Source organism: Otolemur garnettii, unplaced genomic scaffold (assembly GCF_000181295.1).
Source record: "Otolemur garnettii isolate 467f Iridium unplaced genomic scaffold, OtoGar3 scaffold00007, whole genome shotgun sequence".
NCBI lineage: Eukaryota > Metazoa > Chordata > Mammalia > Primates > Galagidae > Otolemur > Otolemur garnettii.
The window spans coordinates 36,702,939-36,721,939 of record NW_003852402.1 but is presented as its reverse complement, the minus strand read 5'-3'; the positions used below and the strand labels follow the sequence as shown (position 1 = coordinate 36,721,939).

At 37.5% G+C, this 19,001-nt stretch overlaps 1 protein-coding gene across 1 annotated transcript in view; it reads right to left on the bottom strand.

Moving 5' to 3' along the window:
* Positions 1-19,001, bottom strand: part of PPFIA2 (PTPRF interacting protein alpha 2) — a 482,044-nt gene that overhangs the window by 130,446 nt on the left and 332,597 nt on the right. Inside the window, exon 8 of the mRNA XM_012814158.1 lies at positions 12,841-12,957. Coding sequence (XP_012669612.1) covers positions 12,841-12,957 — 117 coding nt within the window. The remainder of the gene's footprint in view (positions 1-12,840; positions 12,958-19,001) is intronic.

The window sequence follows — 19,001 nt, the reverse complement described above, 5'->3', positions numbered from 1 at the left end:
GCCAGGACAATACAACAAGGAGGCTGGATGAGACACTTTTGTGTGTACGGTTATTCTTTAGTCAAAGGCACGCAAGAACTGAGGGCAGACTGCCTCATCACCGCCACCCTGATGTCTTTGTACCATGATTTGGATTGCTCTGGCAAGGTAAATCAGCTCCTATTTTTCTACGAAAATGCTCTGGCTTGGATAACACTGACTAGGAGGTGTCTTCCTTATTGTGGCCGGCCACCTGATCACCAGTGCTAGTACTTTTTAAACAACCAGGTCCTAATACCAACAGATATTGTCCTAGTGCCCAAAATTTAAAAATAAAACAAAACAACAACAACAACAAAACCTACAGGCTCTTAGGTTTCAGAGGTTGTGCGCAGCCCCTCTTCCTATGAATTGATGAGGAGACATCCTGACAGTACTTTGGGCAAATGGAGGATGCCCAGATTTAATAGACTTCAGATGGTGCAGCTTCTCTCATTTCCTCCTTCCCACCTTGGCCAAAGGGTGAGGTCATTACCTGGGGATAGCCAACCCTAACAGACCCCAGCAGGCAAAGTACCCCCCTTTCTTTCTTCCTCTCTTTCTAGATGGGTGGGCTGAGATAAAAAAACAACACCACCACCAAAAACATTCCTTCTGACACCCCTTTGGGTGCATTCTTTCAGATTGAGATAATTTTGATCTAGATGCTTTCAGAAAAAGAAAACAAAACAAAAACCTTAACCCTCTTGTGCACAGCTGCCTGGCCACAGAACAAGCTAGATAATGAAGAGCAGTATTCACCACATCATGCCCCTATTTTGCAATTTGATCATTTTTGCAAAAGGAAAGAAAAATGGCCTGAAATACTGTATGTACAGGCTTCCTTTTATTTACGGAAAAATCCTTGGTGGTGTAATCCAAGTTAAGTAAGGTGTTAGGAGAGTCTCCTCAACTTCTCACCTGTTTCAACCTGTCTGTATACCCAGAGAGACCTCAAGGGGTCCCTACAAAGAGAGAGGTGCAGCTGCCTCTCCCTCCACCAGGGGAAAGGCAGCTTGGATCCTACCCTGGGTGGAAGCAGCGGGGAAGTTCAGACCAAGCCCAGTCCATAAGTTCTCTACTTTAGGAAAGTTAAATAATACAGGATCTGGGAAACTACATGAATCACCCTAACCAGCATTTGTGCCTAGCCTATGACTTGGCTTGGAGAGATGTACATGTTATTCTAAGTCAGACTTAAGACAGTTTTGAGAAATCCAGAGTGTTGATGGAGGCACAGAAGTTTGCCACCAGATTATACCTTTCAGGTCCTGAATCTCCAGTAGGTGAGACAGCAGAGCCTGTGATTGACTCAGGGTGGATTAATAGTTCCTCAGAAGAAAGGTGGAAGGAAGAACGTTTTCTAGTTTATGTTCAGACTGGCCTCAAGGGCACCAAGCAAATGTGATCAATTATTTGAAGGTCTCTTCAGGACTGAAAAGGTCACTGAAGTTTCTTGAAGATTTCTGAAGGATGCCATAGCTTGTTTTGGCCTCCTCCAGTCCTTACAAAGCAACAACACTCCTGCCTTTGGTAGTGCAGGGAATCGCTAGGGCCCTGCAGATCTCTTACTATCTGCATTGTGCCTGGAGGCCTCAGTCTTCAGGCCTCGTGGAGCGAGGTAACCACAGCCTCAAGCTCACCCTCTGTAAGATGAGCCAGGAGATCAGACCCACTTGGCTACAACTTCTCCCAGTCGCTTTTTTGCATTTACACATTGTGGCTACCACTCCCTTTTCTTTGAGTGTTTTTGAAATGCTGCATGGCTGACCTTTTTCTCTGTTCACTTTGGTTTTGATTTTCGGGAAGCAACTGGACCCCAACATGCCCTTCAAGTGGCTTAGTTTTTGCAGACGTGACAAGAACACTGGGTGCAACCTAGAGACTCTTCTTCCCCAGTCCTCTCTGTCGGCTGGAGACTGAGTGCTCCTCAGACAGTGCAAGGATGTGTCCTCTACATCCTACCTAATTCCAATATGGAAAGTTCTTATCTGGTCTTACTTCTATCCATCTGCTGTTAAGATCTCAAGGATGCCTACTTGGACCCCTTGTGAACTTTTGGAATGAAACTCCATTGAGATTCCAACACTGGGACTACACTGGGAATACTCGTGTACTCCCTTGGAGCCTCTCTGATAACTGTTTCAGTGAACTTCTCCTGCTGTGCCTCCTTCAGGTAAGTAGTACAACTTATTTACCCATAAGGGAGACACGTTTTGTCCTGGCAAACCAAACCACATATACCTTAAGGCTTAACCAACCTTGTTGGATACCCTTGTCCCCTAAGTCATGGGGCTTTACCCAACTAATGATGTGGGAAACATGAGGAAATTGCTCTTACTACTGAGCCACATTCTACCACCTCACACATTTGGGGCACCCATACCCACACTCAGACGTTTACAGAAATCCAACAGTCCTGGCCATTTCCCAAGTCCTCCCAGCCTGAACCCTCCAGGGCCATATTTACTTATGTCAGTCATGTGGCCCAGCACACTTTTTCCTTTTGTATTACTCATATTTATGGACAGGAGCCCGATGTGGGGATCCTGCCTCCTTTCAATGCACACATGATCTTGTCATTCTCCAAACACCTATAAGAAATACAACTCAGCCTTGATTTTTGTGAACTTGATTTTTTTGTCACATGTCAGAACCCTCACTTTGCTTTTCTCAATTCAAAAAAATTGCATCTTGACTAAATTTTCCCAGAATTCAGTGTTTTGGATTGCCTTTCTTACCCTTAACGAGTTTTGCTGGAGACGTATACAACAGAAGGTTCATTTCCCCGTGGGCCTGCAAAGGAAACATCCTGTTCCCCTCTTTGGCACATGAAGAAAGCAGCATTGCACTTTAGCTGGGAGGCAGGGCTCTCTAATCTTGGTTGAGATTAATTCTTAATTCTTCTTTTGCTCACCCCTCAGTCAATCCCTTACTCAGAGCTACTTTAGCCACCTGGAGAGCTGAGTGGTGTAGAATTCCAGCATAGAATTCAAAGCTGTTATTTTTAATTCTATACTGGCTCCTTCAATCATTTAACTGTGTATAACTTCTGCAAACCTAGAGCCTAGACAAAGAAGTAGTATTTTCAACCATGACTACCATTAGAATCCTTAGGAGAATAGTGTAAAAATATACTGAATGGATCTCATTCCTAACTATATTAAGGGTAGGGCCCTCGTGTATAATTGTTTTTAATTCTCCATAGGTAATTTTAATTCAGTTGGAGTTAAGAACAACAGATCTATATTATCCAGACATTTTATTGACTGCAATACCTAATTTAGTCATCAAATCTGAAACACCGGCATCAAGAGGGAAAGAGTTTAAAGTAATAAAATAACAAAACGATTGGTAAAGTTAATATAATAAAAGATATAATATAAACCCAAAGAATTAGTACTCTTTATCCTACCATTAACATTTTAAAATGTTTCAAATGATCCAACCTTCAGAATGGGAGAAAATATCTGTAAATTCCACATCCAACAAAGGACTAATACCCAGAATCTACAGTGAGCTCAAACAAATCAGCAAGAAAATAAATAAATAAATAAAAACAACCCATCAAAAAGTCAGCAAAAGACTTAAACAGAAGATTTTCTTTTTAAAAGATAGGAAACATATGTAAAAATGTTCAACGTCAACAAATTGCAAATTAAAACTACAATGACATATCACCTCACTCCTATCAGAACGATCTTTATTAGAAAGTAAAAAAAAAAAAAAACAAAAAACAAACAAAAAAAACTGATGTGAATGCAATGCTTCTGCACTGTGGGTGGGACTGTGAATTAGTACATCCTCTATGGAAATCAATATGGAGGTTCCTCAAAGAAATAAAGGTATACCCATTAGTCTATCCGCTATCCCATTCCTGGGTATCTAGACAAAGGAAAATGAATGATTCTATAAAAAAGGGAAATGTTTATTGCAGCACATTACACAATTGCAAAGATGTGGAACCAAACTAAGTGCTAGTTGATTCATGTGTGGATAAAGAACACATGTGTGTGTAGTACGTATAGTATGTGTATGTGTGGAGATGAGTACACACACACACTAGTGAGTGCAACTCAGCCACAAAAAAGAATCAAATAATGTAACTTGCACTAGGTTAGGTGGAACTGAAGTACTTCAGGAATGGAAAACCAAACACCGTATGTTCTCATTAGTGAGTGGGAGCTAAACAACGGTACCCAGAGGCACAAAGAGGGGGAACCAAGAAATGGGAAGGGTAAGAGGTGAAGTTTGGGATAAAAACTTACTATTGAGTATAATAAATGCCAAAATCCCTGTACCATTATATTGATACAAGGCATTTATGTAACAAAAGCATTTATACCCCCTTACTATTTTGAAATAAAAAATAAAAACGAAGACAAAATCTTACATCACAAAGAATTAACTGAAAAAACAATAACAGACCTGAGAAATTAGTATTTTTATCCTACTATCAACTATTTTAAAATGTTTCAAATGGAAAGTTGTGATTTCAAAAGGATAAGAAAAATAATAAAGTGGACACCAGATATTGACCTGCTTAGAAAAGTTTTCACCCTGGTGATTTCTTCTGGTTAATTCTCCATTCATAATTTTATTATTCAATATTGAGATCAGCAGTCACTACGATGCAATAAATTCTTGGTATTCTATAATTAAAATATTCAGCTGATAGATCTTTACTTGTCAGTTCTTTAATGTGATCAATTGTGCTTTGTTAATAAGTATAAAAGAGTTATTATTTTAATGTATATTATAAGCCCTTTTTAAATTTCTGCTAAATTTGAGATCAATTTTTGAGGTATCACTAGTATATTAAAGTTCTGATATTCTCCTAATAGTTAAACCAATTTCACAATATCTCATGTTTGTAGTTTGATAGAAATATGCTCAATTTTAGTGTCTTAAATCTAGATCAAACAGGAGAAATTTCTATTCAATATTCCCATGATAGATGTTAATACCCAGCAGAAATGTAAAGTATAGTTATGTCCCACATTCCAACATGAAATAAACATGTTGAATGACTGAGGTAGAAAAAGCTGATCTACAAAATTCTGGATATGGGAAGGATTTGGCCCGTACATCATTGCAATGGTGCCCGGATGGCATTTGATTTTAAGAAAACATGTTTTCAAAAGGTATGTTTTGAGGACTCCAGAGATATAATAGCAGGTTCCAAAATATGGTTGCTCACTTTTTACTTTATCATATTTTTCTGTTCTCTTTTCATAAATTATTAATATTTAAAAGAAGCACTGGCCTCTTTGGCCTGATTACGTTTTGAGGGTTCTTGGATAATTTAGGAAGAACAACAGTGGACCCAAGAGAATGCTACCAGATTCACTGTTATTTGGGTCACTTGGGCCCTCTGGTATTTTGAACAGTTAAAAAAAGGGCTCCACTTATTTGCATCCCAGTCAGGTTATAAAAATGACACACGGAAGGAATCAGTGTTAAACATAGAAACAGTAGCAAGTATGAACCAAGCCAACAAGAGCTTTCTCCCTTTTTGGAGAGAAACTTTTAAAATTGTATTTCTATCAGAGAAGCATACATACGATTAAATACAAAAATCAAATTGTTTATTTCTAGCAAAAGAAAATAGTTACCACTAAAATCCACTACTTTTAAGTGATGAATGTATCTTAATCTGATAATGACTCTTAGAAAACTTGTAAAAGAAGGAAAATTCTCAATTTGATAAAAGGTGTCTACCAGCTACCATGTTAAGCAACACAATTAATGATAAAATTTGACAAGCATTTTTTTTTTTTTTTTGCCATTTTTGGCTGGGGCTGGGTTTGAACCCGCTACCTCTGGCATATGGGACAGGCACCCTACCCTTTTGAGCCACAGGCACCACCCCTAGACAAGCATTCCTATTAAAATATAGATGTTTAGAAAGTTTATAAAGCCCAACTTTAGAAAGATTGATGTAATACATTCAAGAATGCCATTCTGATCCCTATTACTTAGCATTGTACTAAAGTCTTAGCCAATATATAAGAAGTAAAGATATGGAAATTGGAAAAGAAGAGAGAATGAAACCTTCCTAATTTACTTAAAATTCAAGAGAAAATCAGCAAATTTTCTGCATTTTATGTCACTATTTAAAAAATCAATAGCATCTTTACAGGCCAGTATTAATTTATTAGGAAACAAATAAAAAGAAGAATAGAAGATTAGCAATGAAACTATGAATACCTAGAAATAAATCTTATAATCTACAAGGCCTCTAATGGGGAAAATTAGACAATTTTATTAAAGAACATAATATGTGTATTATGGTGACCCAGGCCATGTATACACATACTAAAACTGAATAGCAACAGGGGCAGCTACTCTCCCCAAATTAATTTATTAATTCAAGTAATTCCAATAAAATGTTTCTGGGGCACAGAAAGTGGTTCCCCAAAATATCATGCTTTGTTGCAGGAGGTGCTTTGAAAATTGAAAGTCTTCAGAAATACACCTCAGACCCCAGATTCTACCTTGCTTTCACCTCATTTTCTCTCTGATAACACTTCCCTGAAGGACCAGGTGAGATTCTGTCTCGATTTCTTTATCTGATTAAGAAAACTTCTTTCCAAAAGAACCGCAATGTCTTCAGGCTCCCCCTCCCTCCCCCTTTTTTTTTAGAAATCTCATTAAATAACTTTGAATTTAGTAAAAGAGAAGTAAATTGTGAAAGAAGAGCCTGGAAGTCACTATCCCAGACAAGTGGGTCTCTCTTCTTCAGAGAACATCTCTGAGTGATTATCTGGGAGACTTTATTGCATAATAAGACAAGCTGTGTTCCTACGCAGGTTTGCCCCTTTCTTTCCAATCCCATCCAGCTTCCAAAGAGAATTGTTTACAAAAATAATGTCTGCCTCCTGAGTCTGTACGTCTCCCTCCTACAAAGGGAGTATTTGGCCTCAACCATCTGGCCCCTCTTCTAGTCTCATACAATGAATGTGGCTCCTGTGTCCAAATGTGTGTTAAAATAATGCTTTATGTCTTTTTCATGCATCAATCTGCCTTTTGTCTATTCAATTTCAGCTAACCTAGAGATGACAGAAGGAATCTTTACCTTGGCCTCTATAATCTCAATAGAGTTTAAAAATGGAATTTGAAAAACTGGTATAATTAAGCTCTAAGAATCAAATTTACGAAGTTATAACACTAAAAAGTCTGGTATTTATTTACTTAGTCACTGAACACGTATTTGTTAAGTGCTTACCATATTATAGGAATTATTCTAGTCACCTGAGCCTCATCAGGAATGAAATAAAGATCTTAACCTTCATAGAGCTTATTCTTTATTTGGAGTGGCAGATAATAAATTATAAACATTATAAATAAATTAAAAACTATATTACACTTCTGTGTTGGAATATTATGACATTTTAACAAAGGCTTGATGGAAGTGGAGGAGTTAGCCACGGAGATACCCAGAAGAAGAGCCTTTTAGGTTGAAGGAAGGGCAAGTCCAAAGTCACCAGGATGCTGGTGTGGTTGGGGCAGAGCTGCTGATAAAGTCAGAAGATAAAATCCATAGTAGATCCATATGTAAATGGAAAGCATCTACGGAGTTTTGAGCAAATGACTGACATGTTCAGTTACATGTTTTGAAATACCTCTCTCATAATAAAATATAACATATATCCTATTATAAATATGTACATGTATTGTGTGTGTGTATTCATGCTGTGTTGAAAACTGACTATGCAGGGCCTATGGGAAAGGCAGAGAGACCTGGTAGGAGGTGATAATCTTGGGTTTCAAAGAGTGGTCAGAGACTGTGTTTGCATGTCTCTGACCCCCTGCCCACCACTATTGGTTTACAATTAAGAAGACCGAGGGAAGAGAATGATCCAAGAACGCAAATGGAGTCAGAGCCATCCATAAGGTAAGAGAAGAGAGTGTGGTCTCTGGTCTCCTGTACTGCAAGTGAAGAAAGCTTATCGAAGAGGAAAGAGAAATCAAAATGGAGTTTCAGGCAGCTGCCTGAGTCCTCGGTTCTTGGAGCACTCTTAATCAAAAAATGACCAGGCACCCCAAAGTAAGGCAAGCATAAAATAAAATATATTGAGAAAGAGAAAAATAGGTTTACAGAGTAAGAGCAAAATACAGGTTTATGGAGCAACATATTTTCCCCATAGACAGGGACTAGGCCCCCATCGCTGGGACAAGGAAAAGGCAAAGAAGCAGCTGTATGGCCAGTGGGTCTCTGTTACACAGCCCGGGTCGGGGCTACCTTGGAGCCAGAGTCTAACTGCGCATGAGGAAGTCACACTTCACAAACGTCACTGGGTTGTTCCAGGGATCTATAAAACAACTTATGCAAAAGCACTTTTGGACAGCTGTATGGAATTTTATGTTGCTTCTTTATCTTCTTCTTATTGACCTGTAGTTCCTTTGATAAAGAGGTTGCAAAACAAGTTTGAAGAATGATTTGCCTATGTTTAAAGGGTCAAAGCCAACATTTCTTAAGTCCTTATTAAACTATATCCCACAGAACACTCATTCTGCATGTGCTGTTTCCCTGTGAATCAAGAGGATCTCTGGAAACGCTGCGTACTGGGTTTCTGTCTTAGAGTTTGACAATACTGAAAGTTAAAAGAGAACTATTAGAGTAATTGTACAGTTTAAAATTGTATAAAACAATATTTTCTGGTTTGCATGTCTTGGGAATCTTTTCCGGGGACATGGGGCTATGAAAAACTCATTAAATTCCTGGAGAATTAGTGTTTCTTAAGACGTGTTAAGATAGATAAATTCTACTAAAGTGCAAAATAAAATTAGGTCAATCCAGGAACTGAATGAGAGATATAAACATCCTCTTAGAATGGCTTAACAGATAAGACAAAATAACAGAGAGAAAATAATTCCTTCTTCTCTGGGCACTCAGAAAAGAGCAGATTCTGTAGCACAGTGTGGACCCTCAAATTATGCCCATACTATAAGGCTAAACGCACACATTTTTGTCAAACTCTTACAAACCATCAGTCTTTTAAAGTCTCTGAAAATATCCTAGTTTAGCAAAGATGTACTTACTCTGCATACCTCAAATCTTGGCTAATATAAAGGCTACTTAATGTATTTTTAAAGACAGAGAATTCAAATCCACTTTACCGTTCCATCTGATAAGGTCATAGTTAACGCAATAACCCAGTAACTGCACTCAGAGAGGTTTTTTTGGATGTAACAATTTTCCACACAACATTAAAAGATTGTTTTACTTTTGCCATTACCTATAGAAGACACCTGACTTGTGACCTTCCTCTCTAACTCATCTTCTAGAAAACTGATAGAAATTATCTTCATAACCATATGAATAAACTACGGAACAGCCTAAGCTTGCCTCTCCTGAGTCTTCTTCTCACCTACCATTGACTCTGGGCCAGCCCAGTCCATGTATCTAGGGCTGGAATTGGGCCTTCTCTTTCCCAGATGGCAAATCAGAAACCCCATTCTCCTGATTGGTTTTATTGCTTGAAAATTCGGTTGGAGAATGAAAGGGAAACATACATGTTGTCATTATGTTTTATTAGGAATTAGAGTACAGTATGTGAGATCAATGCACAGAAAAACTATTCTATTAGCATTGTCCAGATGGGAATAAACCCAAATTATAATTATTTTTGTGAGAGGGAAACACTAGTGCATAAAATGACCTGTAGTTGACCAGATTGGATCTTTGAAAGAGCAGTTGTTGGCTCTAATTGACAGGTAGTGAGGGACACTTACAGAAACGGATAAAACATTGGGGACGTGCCTATGGATGATGGCTGTTAGTTACAAGAATGGCATTTGTGAGACTCGGGGATTAAAGATTAAGGTTACATAGCCAATAGTTGGTAGGGATGAGATTTGAATCCAGGTCTATTAACCTCAAACATTCATGATTCCACACTGCCTCTCTGACACCCACCCCTCAGTGAGGATTCGTTTACCCTTCCTTTCAAATCTGATATTAGTCTGGACATTGTGCTATTTATCATGTCTTGCAATATTAATTTAAATGTGTTTACTTCTCACTATAGATTCTTACCTTTCATACAGGGCCTCTATCTTCTGAATCTCCCCCACTGTCTAATGTTCTACTGATTCATATCCCTTAGCAAATATTTGCAGCTGTAAAATGTAATTGGAGGTACAGAATATAAAAGCCAAGAGCGTTATTATCTCCTTTACAAAGGCTGCATGTTTACTTTTAAAAATTAACTCCCATCTAGGAAGCAACTGGAAAAAATTTATGGAGCTCAGTTCTGAGCAAGGTAGAATTGTGTGTTTTGAAAATTTTTATTATCCTGTGAATATTTATGTTCTTCTAAAACAATCGATTAAATTGAAGCCACACAGAAAGATTTATACTTGTTTCAGTTAAGCTTATTGTTTCTTTTTGATAAGTTTTCTTTTAAAAATGCTAATAATTTTTATTTTATTTATTTATTTTTGAGACAGAGTCTCACTATGTCACCCTTGGTAGAGTGTTGTAGTATCACAGCTCACAGCAATCTCCAACTCTTGGGCTTAAGCAATTCTCTTGCCTCAGCCTCCCAAGTAGTTGGGACTATGGGTACCTGCCACAACACCCAGCTATATTTTGGTTGTAGTTGTCATTGTTGTTTTTAGCAGGCCTGGGCCAGGTTCGAACCCGCTAGCCCTGGTGTATGTGGCTGGTGCCCTAGCCACTGAGCTACGGGAGCAGGCCACTCATGTTAAATCCTATTTAAAAATAGGATTTAACATGAGTGATAAGAACTGTTTTAAATAATTGTTAATTATTTAAAAATTATTAACACAAAACTGTTAATAATTTTTGAATAGAATCTTAGCATGAGTGATAAGAATTGTTTTGGAATGCAATTTTATGAGATTAGTTTTGTCAACTGTTTTGTCAACAGAGTTCCCAAACCACTGAGATACAAAACATGTTTTGTTGGCTAATAACCTACTCTGACTATATAATTTAGGTGACTTAGCTGCTGTAAAAAAGGGTAATCCTTCAGACCAAGATTTACAAATCATTTTCTGACAGTTCTGTTAGTATCTAAAAATGTTTTTTTTTTTTAACCTGAACAACCACTTCTCAATTATACACCAAGACTACAGTTATCCTGATCTGATAACCTGTATTACTCAGACACTCCCCAAAATGATAGTAAATATATGACACATTTTATACATATTTTAGATTCATTCTGAATGAAGTAGGCATGATATTTTAAATCATTATGATTTTTCATTATTAAATTATTTCAAACAGTTGGAAATTATTTTTCCTATAATTCCAAGAAGCTGAAAAATAAAGAATGCTACCAAAAGAATAATGAAAACATTCAGAAAGGTTTAGTTACACCTAAGCAAGGTGGGAATTAGCAATGACACCGAATTTCTCTTCTATCTTGGCTGAAATGCTTTCATCAATAATTAGAGGACAGAGAAAGTTAAAGACAAATGCTTTAGGTGACCAATAACTAGAAATCCTTACTAACTGGCATAAACTGTCTTATATTACATAATGGCTAGATATTAGGACATCTGGGGTTTATATCTTGAAGAAACAATTTTTTTTTTCTTTGCAATTTTGGCCAGAGCCGGGCTTGAACCCGCCACCCCCCATATATGGGGCTGGCACCCGACTCCTTGAACTACAGGCACCACCCAATATTTGGGAAAAAATACGTGTAAACACACCCCTGCCCACTAGAAGAAGGCCTTAAGTATGAAGAACTTTGTTAGTGGATAGACAAATTCTCAAGTTCTTTATACTTGAGACAGGCATCATTCTTCAATTCTGAACTGCATTAGCACAAATTAGGGCTATCATGGAAAACAATACATTGTAGAATTCAATGAAGAAGACTAGTTAACTAGGAAGTCCATTTTCATAGCCAATCCCAGGTAATTCGACACACGGAATTCTCTGAGGAGCCATCTAGCAGCCTATGACAGATGACATGTGCAAAATACAACAGCAACAGAAAATTATAGGTTGGTTTTCTACAGGGAGTTCTGCGTGTAAATGCTTTGTTAAAGAGTGAGGTGTTATACGGTATCAGGTTATAATGTGTCCCCAAACTTCCCCATACATAGAGAAGACAGGTGTCTTGAAACATACTCTCCATGACTGTGAAAGACAAATTCATGTGTGTGTAGAATGAGGCGGCCAACCAATACAGAATATTTTGCAAAATCTTATAATGAATATTTTGTAAATGAATGTACATTTAGCTACAATTTCCCATTTTCCCTATGTATGGTGACTTCTTTAAAAACAAGAAACATTCTACGGGAAAGTCAAACATGAGATCATCAAAAGTTTTTATGGTGATAAACAATAAAAAATTAGCCATTCATTTCTATATAATATCACTTATAATTCAAAAGTATTGTTTATGTACTTAAAGTAGTCCTGGATATATACCCTGTGTATGTATACACACAGACACACACACACAAGTATAGTATACTCTATATCAACACTTTACATATACTTTAAATTGTAAATATTTAAATTATGAATTTTAATTGTATGTATAGTAAATTCAATGATGTGTAACTGAATTATTTTTAAGAGAATTAGAACAAATAATGAAAAATTTACACATGTATTATATATGCATAAACATACACATACGTATTATTTGTAAGAGAGTCAAACTAAGAACAGTAAGTGAGCGAGAAGACCATCAGGAATCTTTGACCAACAAATCAACAAATACTTATTAATTAAGTTTATTGCATGGTTTTTGTGTCTTCAAACCCTGTAAAATGCTATACAGTGAGCCAACATTTCCCCGTCAGAGCGTGTCCTGTGCGTCATACCTTTTCATGGACTTTCTGACCTGGCTCCATCCCTTCGAGATGTTCTGACTCTGTGGATCCCTCACTTGACGCCATTTTCCTTTGGATATGAACATTTTGTTCACGCAAGGCAACAATCTGCAAAATAAAAGCACTATGTCTTTAAAGTCTAAATAGAGCAGAGAGTTAAAAAAAAAAAAGAAATTTACTTGAATTTACTTGAATGTGGTTAAGAACGAATGAAGTGATCAGAAAATAAAGATGAAATTTTATCCAATTGTTTCAAAAGTATTTTTAAATTTAGCTTAGCATTTTGAATAATATGTATAAGAATTTGTAATATTTCTCCTAAGAGGAGGCTAACACACTGCTAAATTTACCTTAAAAAAAATATTTCTAGTTGGAAAATGTAATCATTTGGACATTTAAATCAATGAGCTCTAGATATAAATGTATATACACACTTATATACTGTGTATACATACATATCCATGTGCTGTTAATTCAGAAATTATTTTTAAATTAATCCATGAAATGTAATAAAATTTTAATTGGTCTGTATTTTTTTAGAGTATGCAAGAACTGTAAATGAAAAGACTGAAGGCGAGAAGTAATTATGAACAATCATTTTGCCTGCAGCGATAGCAAATGTGCAATTTTAATCATATTATGCTGGACTTAAATAATATTTTAATACTAGCATGAGTACGTACAGTTAAATTTGACTCATCACCATAATTTTAATGGCCATTATTTAACATTAGTAGTCCAAATTTAGTAAAGTTGCAAAAACAATTCAGAAAATACTTTCTTGCAAATTTTCAGCTCAACTCCACAGACATGATTATCTTAACACATTATCAGTAGTTGTAGTATAAGGGATCTAAGTAATATATAGAGTGGAAAATAGCAGTCCAGCCTTCCAGTGGCATTGTAAAATATATTGGCTACATAAATTTAAAACTATTTTTCATTACAGTAGTGTCATATCTTATTTCATGGCAAATTTTATTATATTGTCAACTCTGGTATTAGTTCTAGGAGAAATCAGTGTGCAAAGTATTGAATAGACAATAAGATTTGAATCATATAAAATGTATATATTGGAATTTTGGAGCCAACGTGTCACACGAACAATAATTGAATTAAAAAAAAAAGATGTCAGGAGATTAGGTGTTTTTCCTAGAGCCTGCCACTATTTCGATGTTAGATCTACCATGATGCATTTATGAGATCAGATGATCTTGCACGTATGTGTGTAATGTCTGGCATTTGAACATGTGGCATACTCTTTAGACAAGACACATTACCACATAATAACAAACTACGTAAATGTTCTCTCTCTTATATAACTGCAATCCCCAAATAATTGATTCTAACACTCCCACTCTTTCCTACCTACAATCTATATTCACAGAAAGCTGCCAGACTCATATTTTAAACTTAAATTACATAGCATCACTCCTTAGCTTTCTAAGAAACCTTAATGTTTCCCCAACTTAGCATAAATAAAAATTTCTTAGAAGGTTCAGGGGTCCTCAAACTACAGCCCGCGGGCCACATGCAGCCTGCCTAGGACATTTATCTGCCCCTCCAGGTGTTTTTGCTGCTGCTGCCTGTCCTGCTCAGCAGCCCACTCGTCCAGGGGCCCACAGTCTGGCCCTCCAATGATCTGAGGGACAGTGAACTGACCCCCTGTTTAAAAAGTTTGAGGACCCCTGGAATGTCCTCCACAATCTTTTGGCTTGGGTCACACTGATTCCCTTCCATCCCTCTGACATTTCTGGCTCTCTCTTACCCAGAACTGGGGAGTTTGATCATGGTTCCACCTGAAACATTTCTTCCCAGCAGCCACAGTTGACTCAATCTCGGTTTCAAAACTCAGCGGAGATAACACTCCTCTGAGAGCATGTACCTTGTCATCAAATACTTCTTATGATATATCCTTGTTTATTTTTGTGTGTGTGGCATTTATTAAAAATCTAATATTTCATTCCTCTCCTTCCTCACTTTGCTTGCTAATAGAAGTACTAATAATATCTCCTGGGAAAATAATTTTCAAAGGGATGCTGTTTTGAAAAAATTTCTTATGAAGCAGTGCATCTAATTATTATGTGCAGGGTATTCAATAAAGAAGTATTGAGTTAAATAGTGAATGGATATGGAAAAACAAAGAATGTCAACCCACTTAATTCAGAAATAACAAAAGAAAAAGATTGGGAGTGCGTGAGAAACTTCAGAGACATTCCATTCATATTAGTTAAAAGAGAAATGGATTACCTCAAAGGAATGACGACAAGAATGAAATATATCCCGAAATATAATTTTTAGATTACATCCTTAACATTATTTTTGAGACAGAGTCTCACTCTGTCGCCCTGGAAAAAGAGCCATGGCATCACAGCTCACAGCAACCTCAAACTCTGGTGGTCAAGCAATCTTCTTGCCTCAGCCTCCCAAGTAGCTGGGACAACAGGTTTCCACCACAATGCCCTGCTAATTTTTTTTTCTTTCTAGTTTTAGTAGAGACAGGTCTTGTTCTTGCTCAGGCTGGTCTTACTCTCCTGAGCTCAAACAGTCCACCCTAGTCCTCGGCCTCCCAGACTGCTAGGATTATAGGTATGACCCACTATACCCAGCCTAACATTTTTTTTTTTTTTGCACAAAATGTATTAGATTAAAATTGATACATGATATTTTTAAATGAATTTTTAAAAATTCAAGCCTTATATGTTGACATTCCGCTAAGAATGACTTAACATATGTACCAGGACATTAAAAATTCTATACATTTTCTTCTAGTGAAGAAGGGAAGGAAAACAGTTTTGAAAAATATTTAAACACCAATTTGCACTCTCAGCTTAAAGATGAACTTCTATTTGTCTTGTAAATCAGATAAATTTCAAATATGTCCTAGGGCTGAAAATAAAAGAAGCCATCGATAAACATTCACTAAAAGAATCCGTGAAAGGATGAATTAATGCCCATTTTAAGAAAAATATCAGATTGATTCAGAAAACATCACGTAAAAATATGATGAGCCACAATCTCAATAAAAAAATGACAGACTGTGTCACAAAGTACACATATGACAATTAGTCCCAAGAAAGACATACCTTTCAACCACTGACATGCAAACTCTTTGTGTTATAAAGTCCAAAGAATTTGTCTTTCTAAACAAGGAAATGAATGTACAACACTCTGTGTTCTCTCACTGCCTAATATGCTTTTACTTTCTTCTATTTTCCCCCAATTATCCTGAGTAGTTATGAAAGTAAGCTTCGTCGCCTGATGTCATTATAGGAGTTAATAAGCTGATTCTTCTTTTCCACTTGGCAAGTGGGAAGGTGAGGGGATTCTCTGAAAAATTCAACTTTGTGGATCAAGCCCTTTGCTCAATGTGTTCTAAGGATTGAGAAGGTCACCTGGAGATCCCTAGAGCTGAAGGTAGCACAACCCTCTTTAGAAAATTCTCCCAGCTGGCCTGAGAGAGAATGAACACAGGAGAAGGCTGGAGCAGCAGCTTGGGAAGGCACAGCAGAATGAAAAGCAGCTGACGCTCTCAGAATATGGAGGGTGCCAAAAATACTTATACATATTCTTAGGAAGGGGAAAGAATGATATTAAAGTTGTAATAATATATATACTGGTAACATTTTTTATCTTGTATATCATATCTTGTCTCTCTTGTAATTGCAGAAGCCAAAAGTGACTCAAGTATTACAATTTTAATATAGTCTTCTTTCCTTTCTTAAAATGTGTATCCATTTTTTGGGCACTCTCTGTATTTTCTCAGCTCTCACTGACAGGTAATGCTGTCAGCTAGAGTGTCCAAGCAACTTCTGTAGAAAAATACTGAGTTAGGTCTGTATTCCTCACTGCTAAACAACTGGCTTACTTACTATGATTTGTGCCCCCCCCAATCATGTTGATGTTTCATTGTCATTGTGGTGGTTTTAGAGGAGGGATCACTCTGTGTCATGTGCTCCTATGATCTTCAACTTTTGCTATGGGATATGGCAGGGGGAGGCCCATGCTAGATGCTAGCACCATGCTTTGGGACGCTCCAGTCTATAAAACTATGAAAAGTGATTTAAAAATATTTTTTTCTGGTTTATGATATTTTCCTATAGCAAAACAAAATAGACTAAGATACTACTCCCAAAATGGTATCATTGCAAGTGGGCGGAACCACTTATGGACGAGCCTTGATGCTTAAGCAGGTCTTACATAACTGTACTCAAAAACCCACTACATACAATTGTGGTGCTAAACTATTTTTATCTGTGAAAAAAATATGATTTATATTTAACACATGATTAAACTGAGATGAAGAAACTGGGGAGAACCGCTATGGTTTGAATATATACGCCCCCTCCCACCCAATTTATATGTTGTAACCTAAGACCCAATGCAATAGCATTGAGAAGTGGTGTCTTGAAAGACTTAAAGGGTGATTAAATCACATGGATTCTGTATCCTTATAAAAGGCCTTGAGGGAATGAACTAGACCCTTTTGCCCTTTCATCTACTGCCAGGTGAGGACACAGTGGTCAGCTGACCATCTTGGAAGTCGAGAGCAGTTTTCAGACACCAAACTGGGTGGTATTTTGATCTTAGACTTCCTTTGCCTCTAAAACTATGAGAAATAAATTCGTGTTGTTTATAAGTTACCTAGTCTCGGAATCTCAAGTATTTTGTTATAGCATAAATAGACTAAGATAAGAACCAAGGAGAAGAAACCAGATAAAAGCTGATTCCATATCCTTACACTTTCTATCTGTAGCATGGCCTCACATGGCATTATATTTGCTTTTGAGTTCTATTAAATAAGATGGAAAGCAGAAGCATTTTCTTTCCAGGTACTGATATCCTCACATCCCTGGAATCCTTTGTACATCAAGTTGAGACCCCTTCCTGGACAAATTTGCATATATTGTTTTGCATATATTTTCAGGGACGTTATCAACCCATGGAAGGCCTATGGAACTATGGACAAGAGAAAGTTTTCACAACTATTTTAGTTGATCAACCATCATCTGTTGAGCATCTGTATGCAGAATCCCTTCACATTTCTTCTGGTGACAACATTTTACACTTTCATTGGGGAAGTTATCTTTCTTATTCTCATCCCAGAGGGACTGTCAAGCAAGGAATCAAGGTTCTCATCACAAATGGATGTGCTCATGTCCAGGCCAGGGCAGTCAGAATGTTCCATGAGATGTTCCTGGCTGAGTTATGAGGAAAGAGTCTCCTTCTTCTGTGACAGCTGTGATTGTGATACTGTTTGCCTTCGGCTACCACTTATGGCCAAAGCGCAAGTAAGAGATGGAGATCTGATGAATTACTTCTTGTCCTGAATCTAGGTATTCTTAAATCATTCATTACCCTGGCGTTATGAGCCCCCATCTTTTTTGTGCCCCATCTTATGTGCCCAAACTAGCTTGGTTTTCGGTCACTTGCAACTCAAGTGTGCTTCATTGCAGCAAGGAACACGGAAGGCAACACCATCAAAACATGCAACATCTGGGTGGGACTGGGGAGAATGACTAAGAATTTACCAGGGACACAATAGCAGATGACTTTCTAGGTGGACAGAAGAAGATCCTAGACATTTTGTTTGAAAGTACTTTGTGTTCCTAGTACTATAGGTTATTTAATATTCCTGGTGGCCAAAAGTATCTGGAAGAAGATGAAGAGATGATAGGATTAGCAAAGCCAAAATGCTTCAGCTAAGAATCAGCCATCAGTGTGCTGCCCTCTTCCTGGCTTACTGCTCTGTTTTGATTCCTATTTGTGTTTCCTGATTGCTCATTGAGCTTCTGATAGGCTGGCCCATTCCTTTTAGGCACTGTCAAACCCATTCTATTTCCAAACCATCTTCCACATTTCATTCTTGCCCTTGCCTCTGTCAGGTCGTTTCTGGTTCTTCTAAGTCTCTGACAAGCTCTGGCCCCTAACCGTGGCCTACTCATGCTCTTGCTGGCCAGTCTTCCTGCAAAATGCCTAGCCTTCATTCCCTTTTCTGCCTGGCTCTATCTGGAATGCTAATATGTCTTCAAATAAATTCTATCCCAGCTCCCCTCCCTTATTCCCTTCCTCCCTTCCTCCCTCCCTTTCTCCTTCCTTCCTTCCTTCCTTCCTTCCTTCCTTCCTTCCTTCCTTCCTTCCTTCCTTCCTTC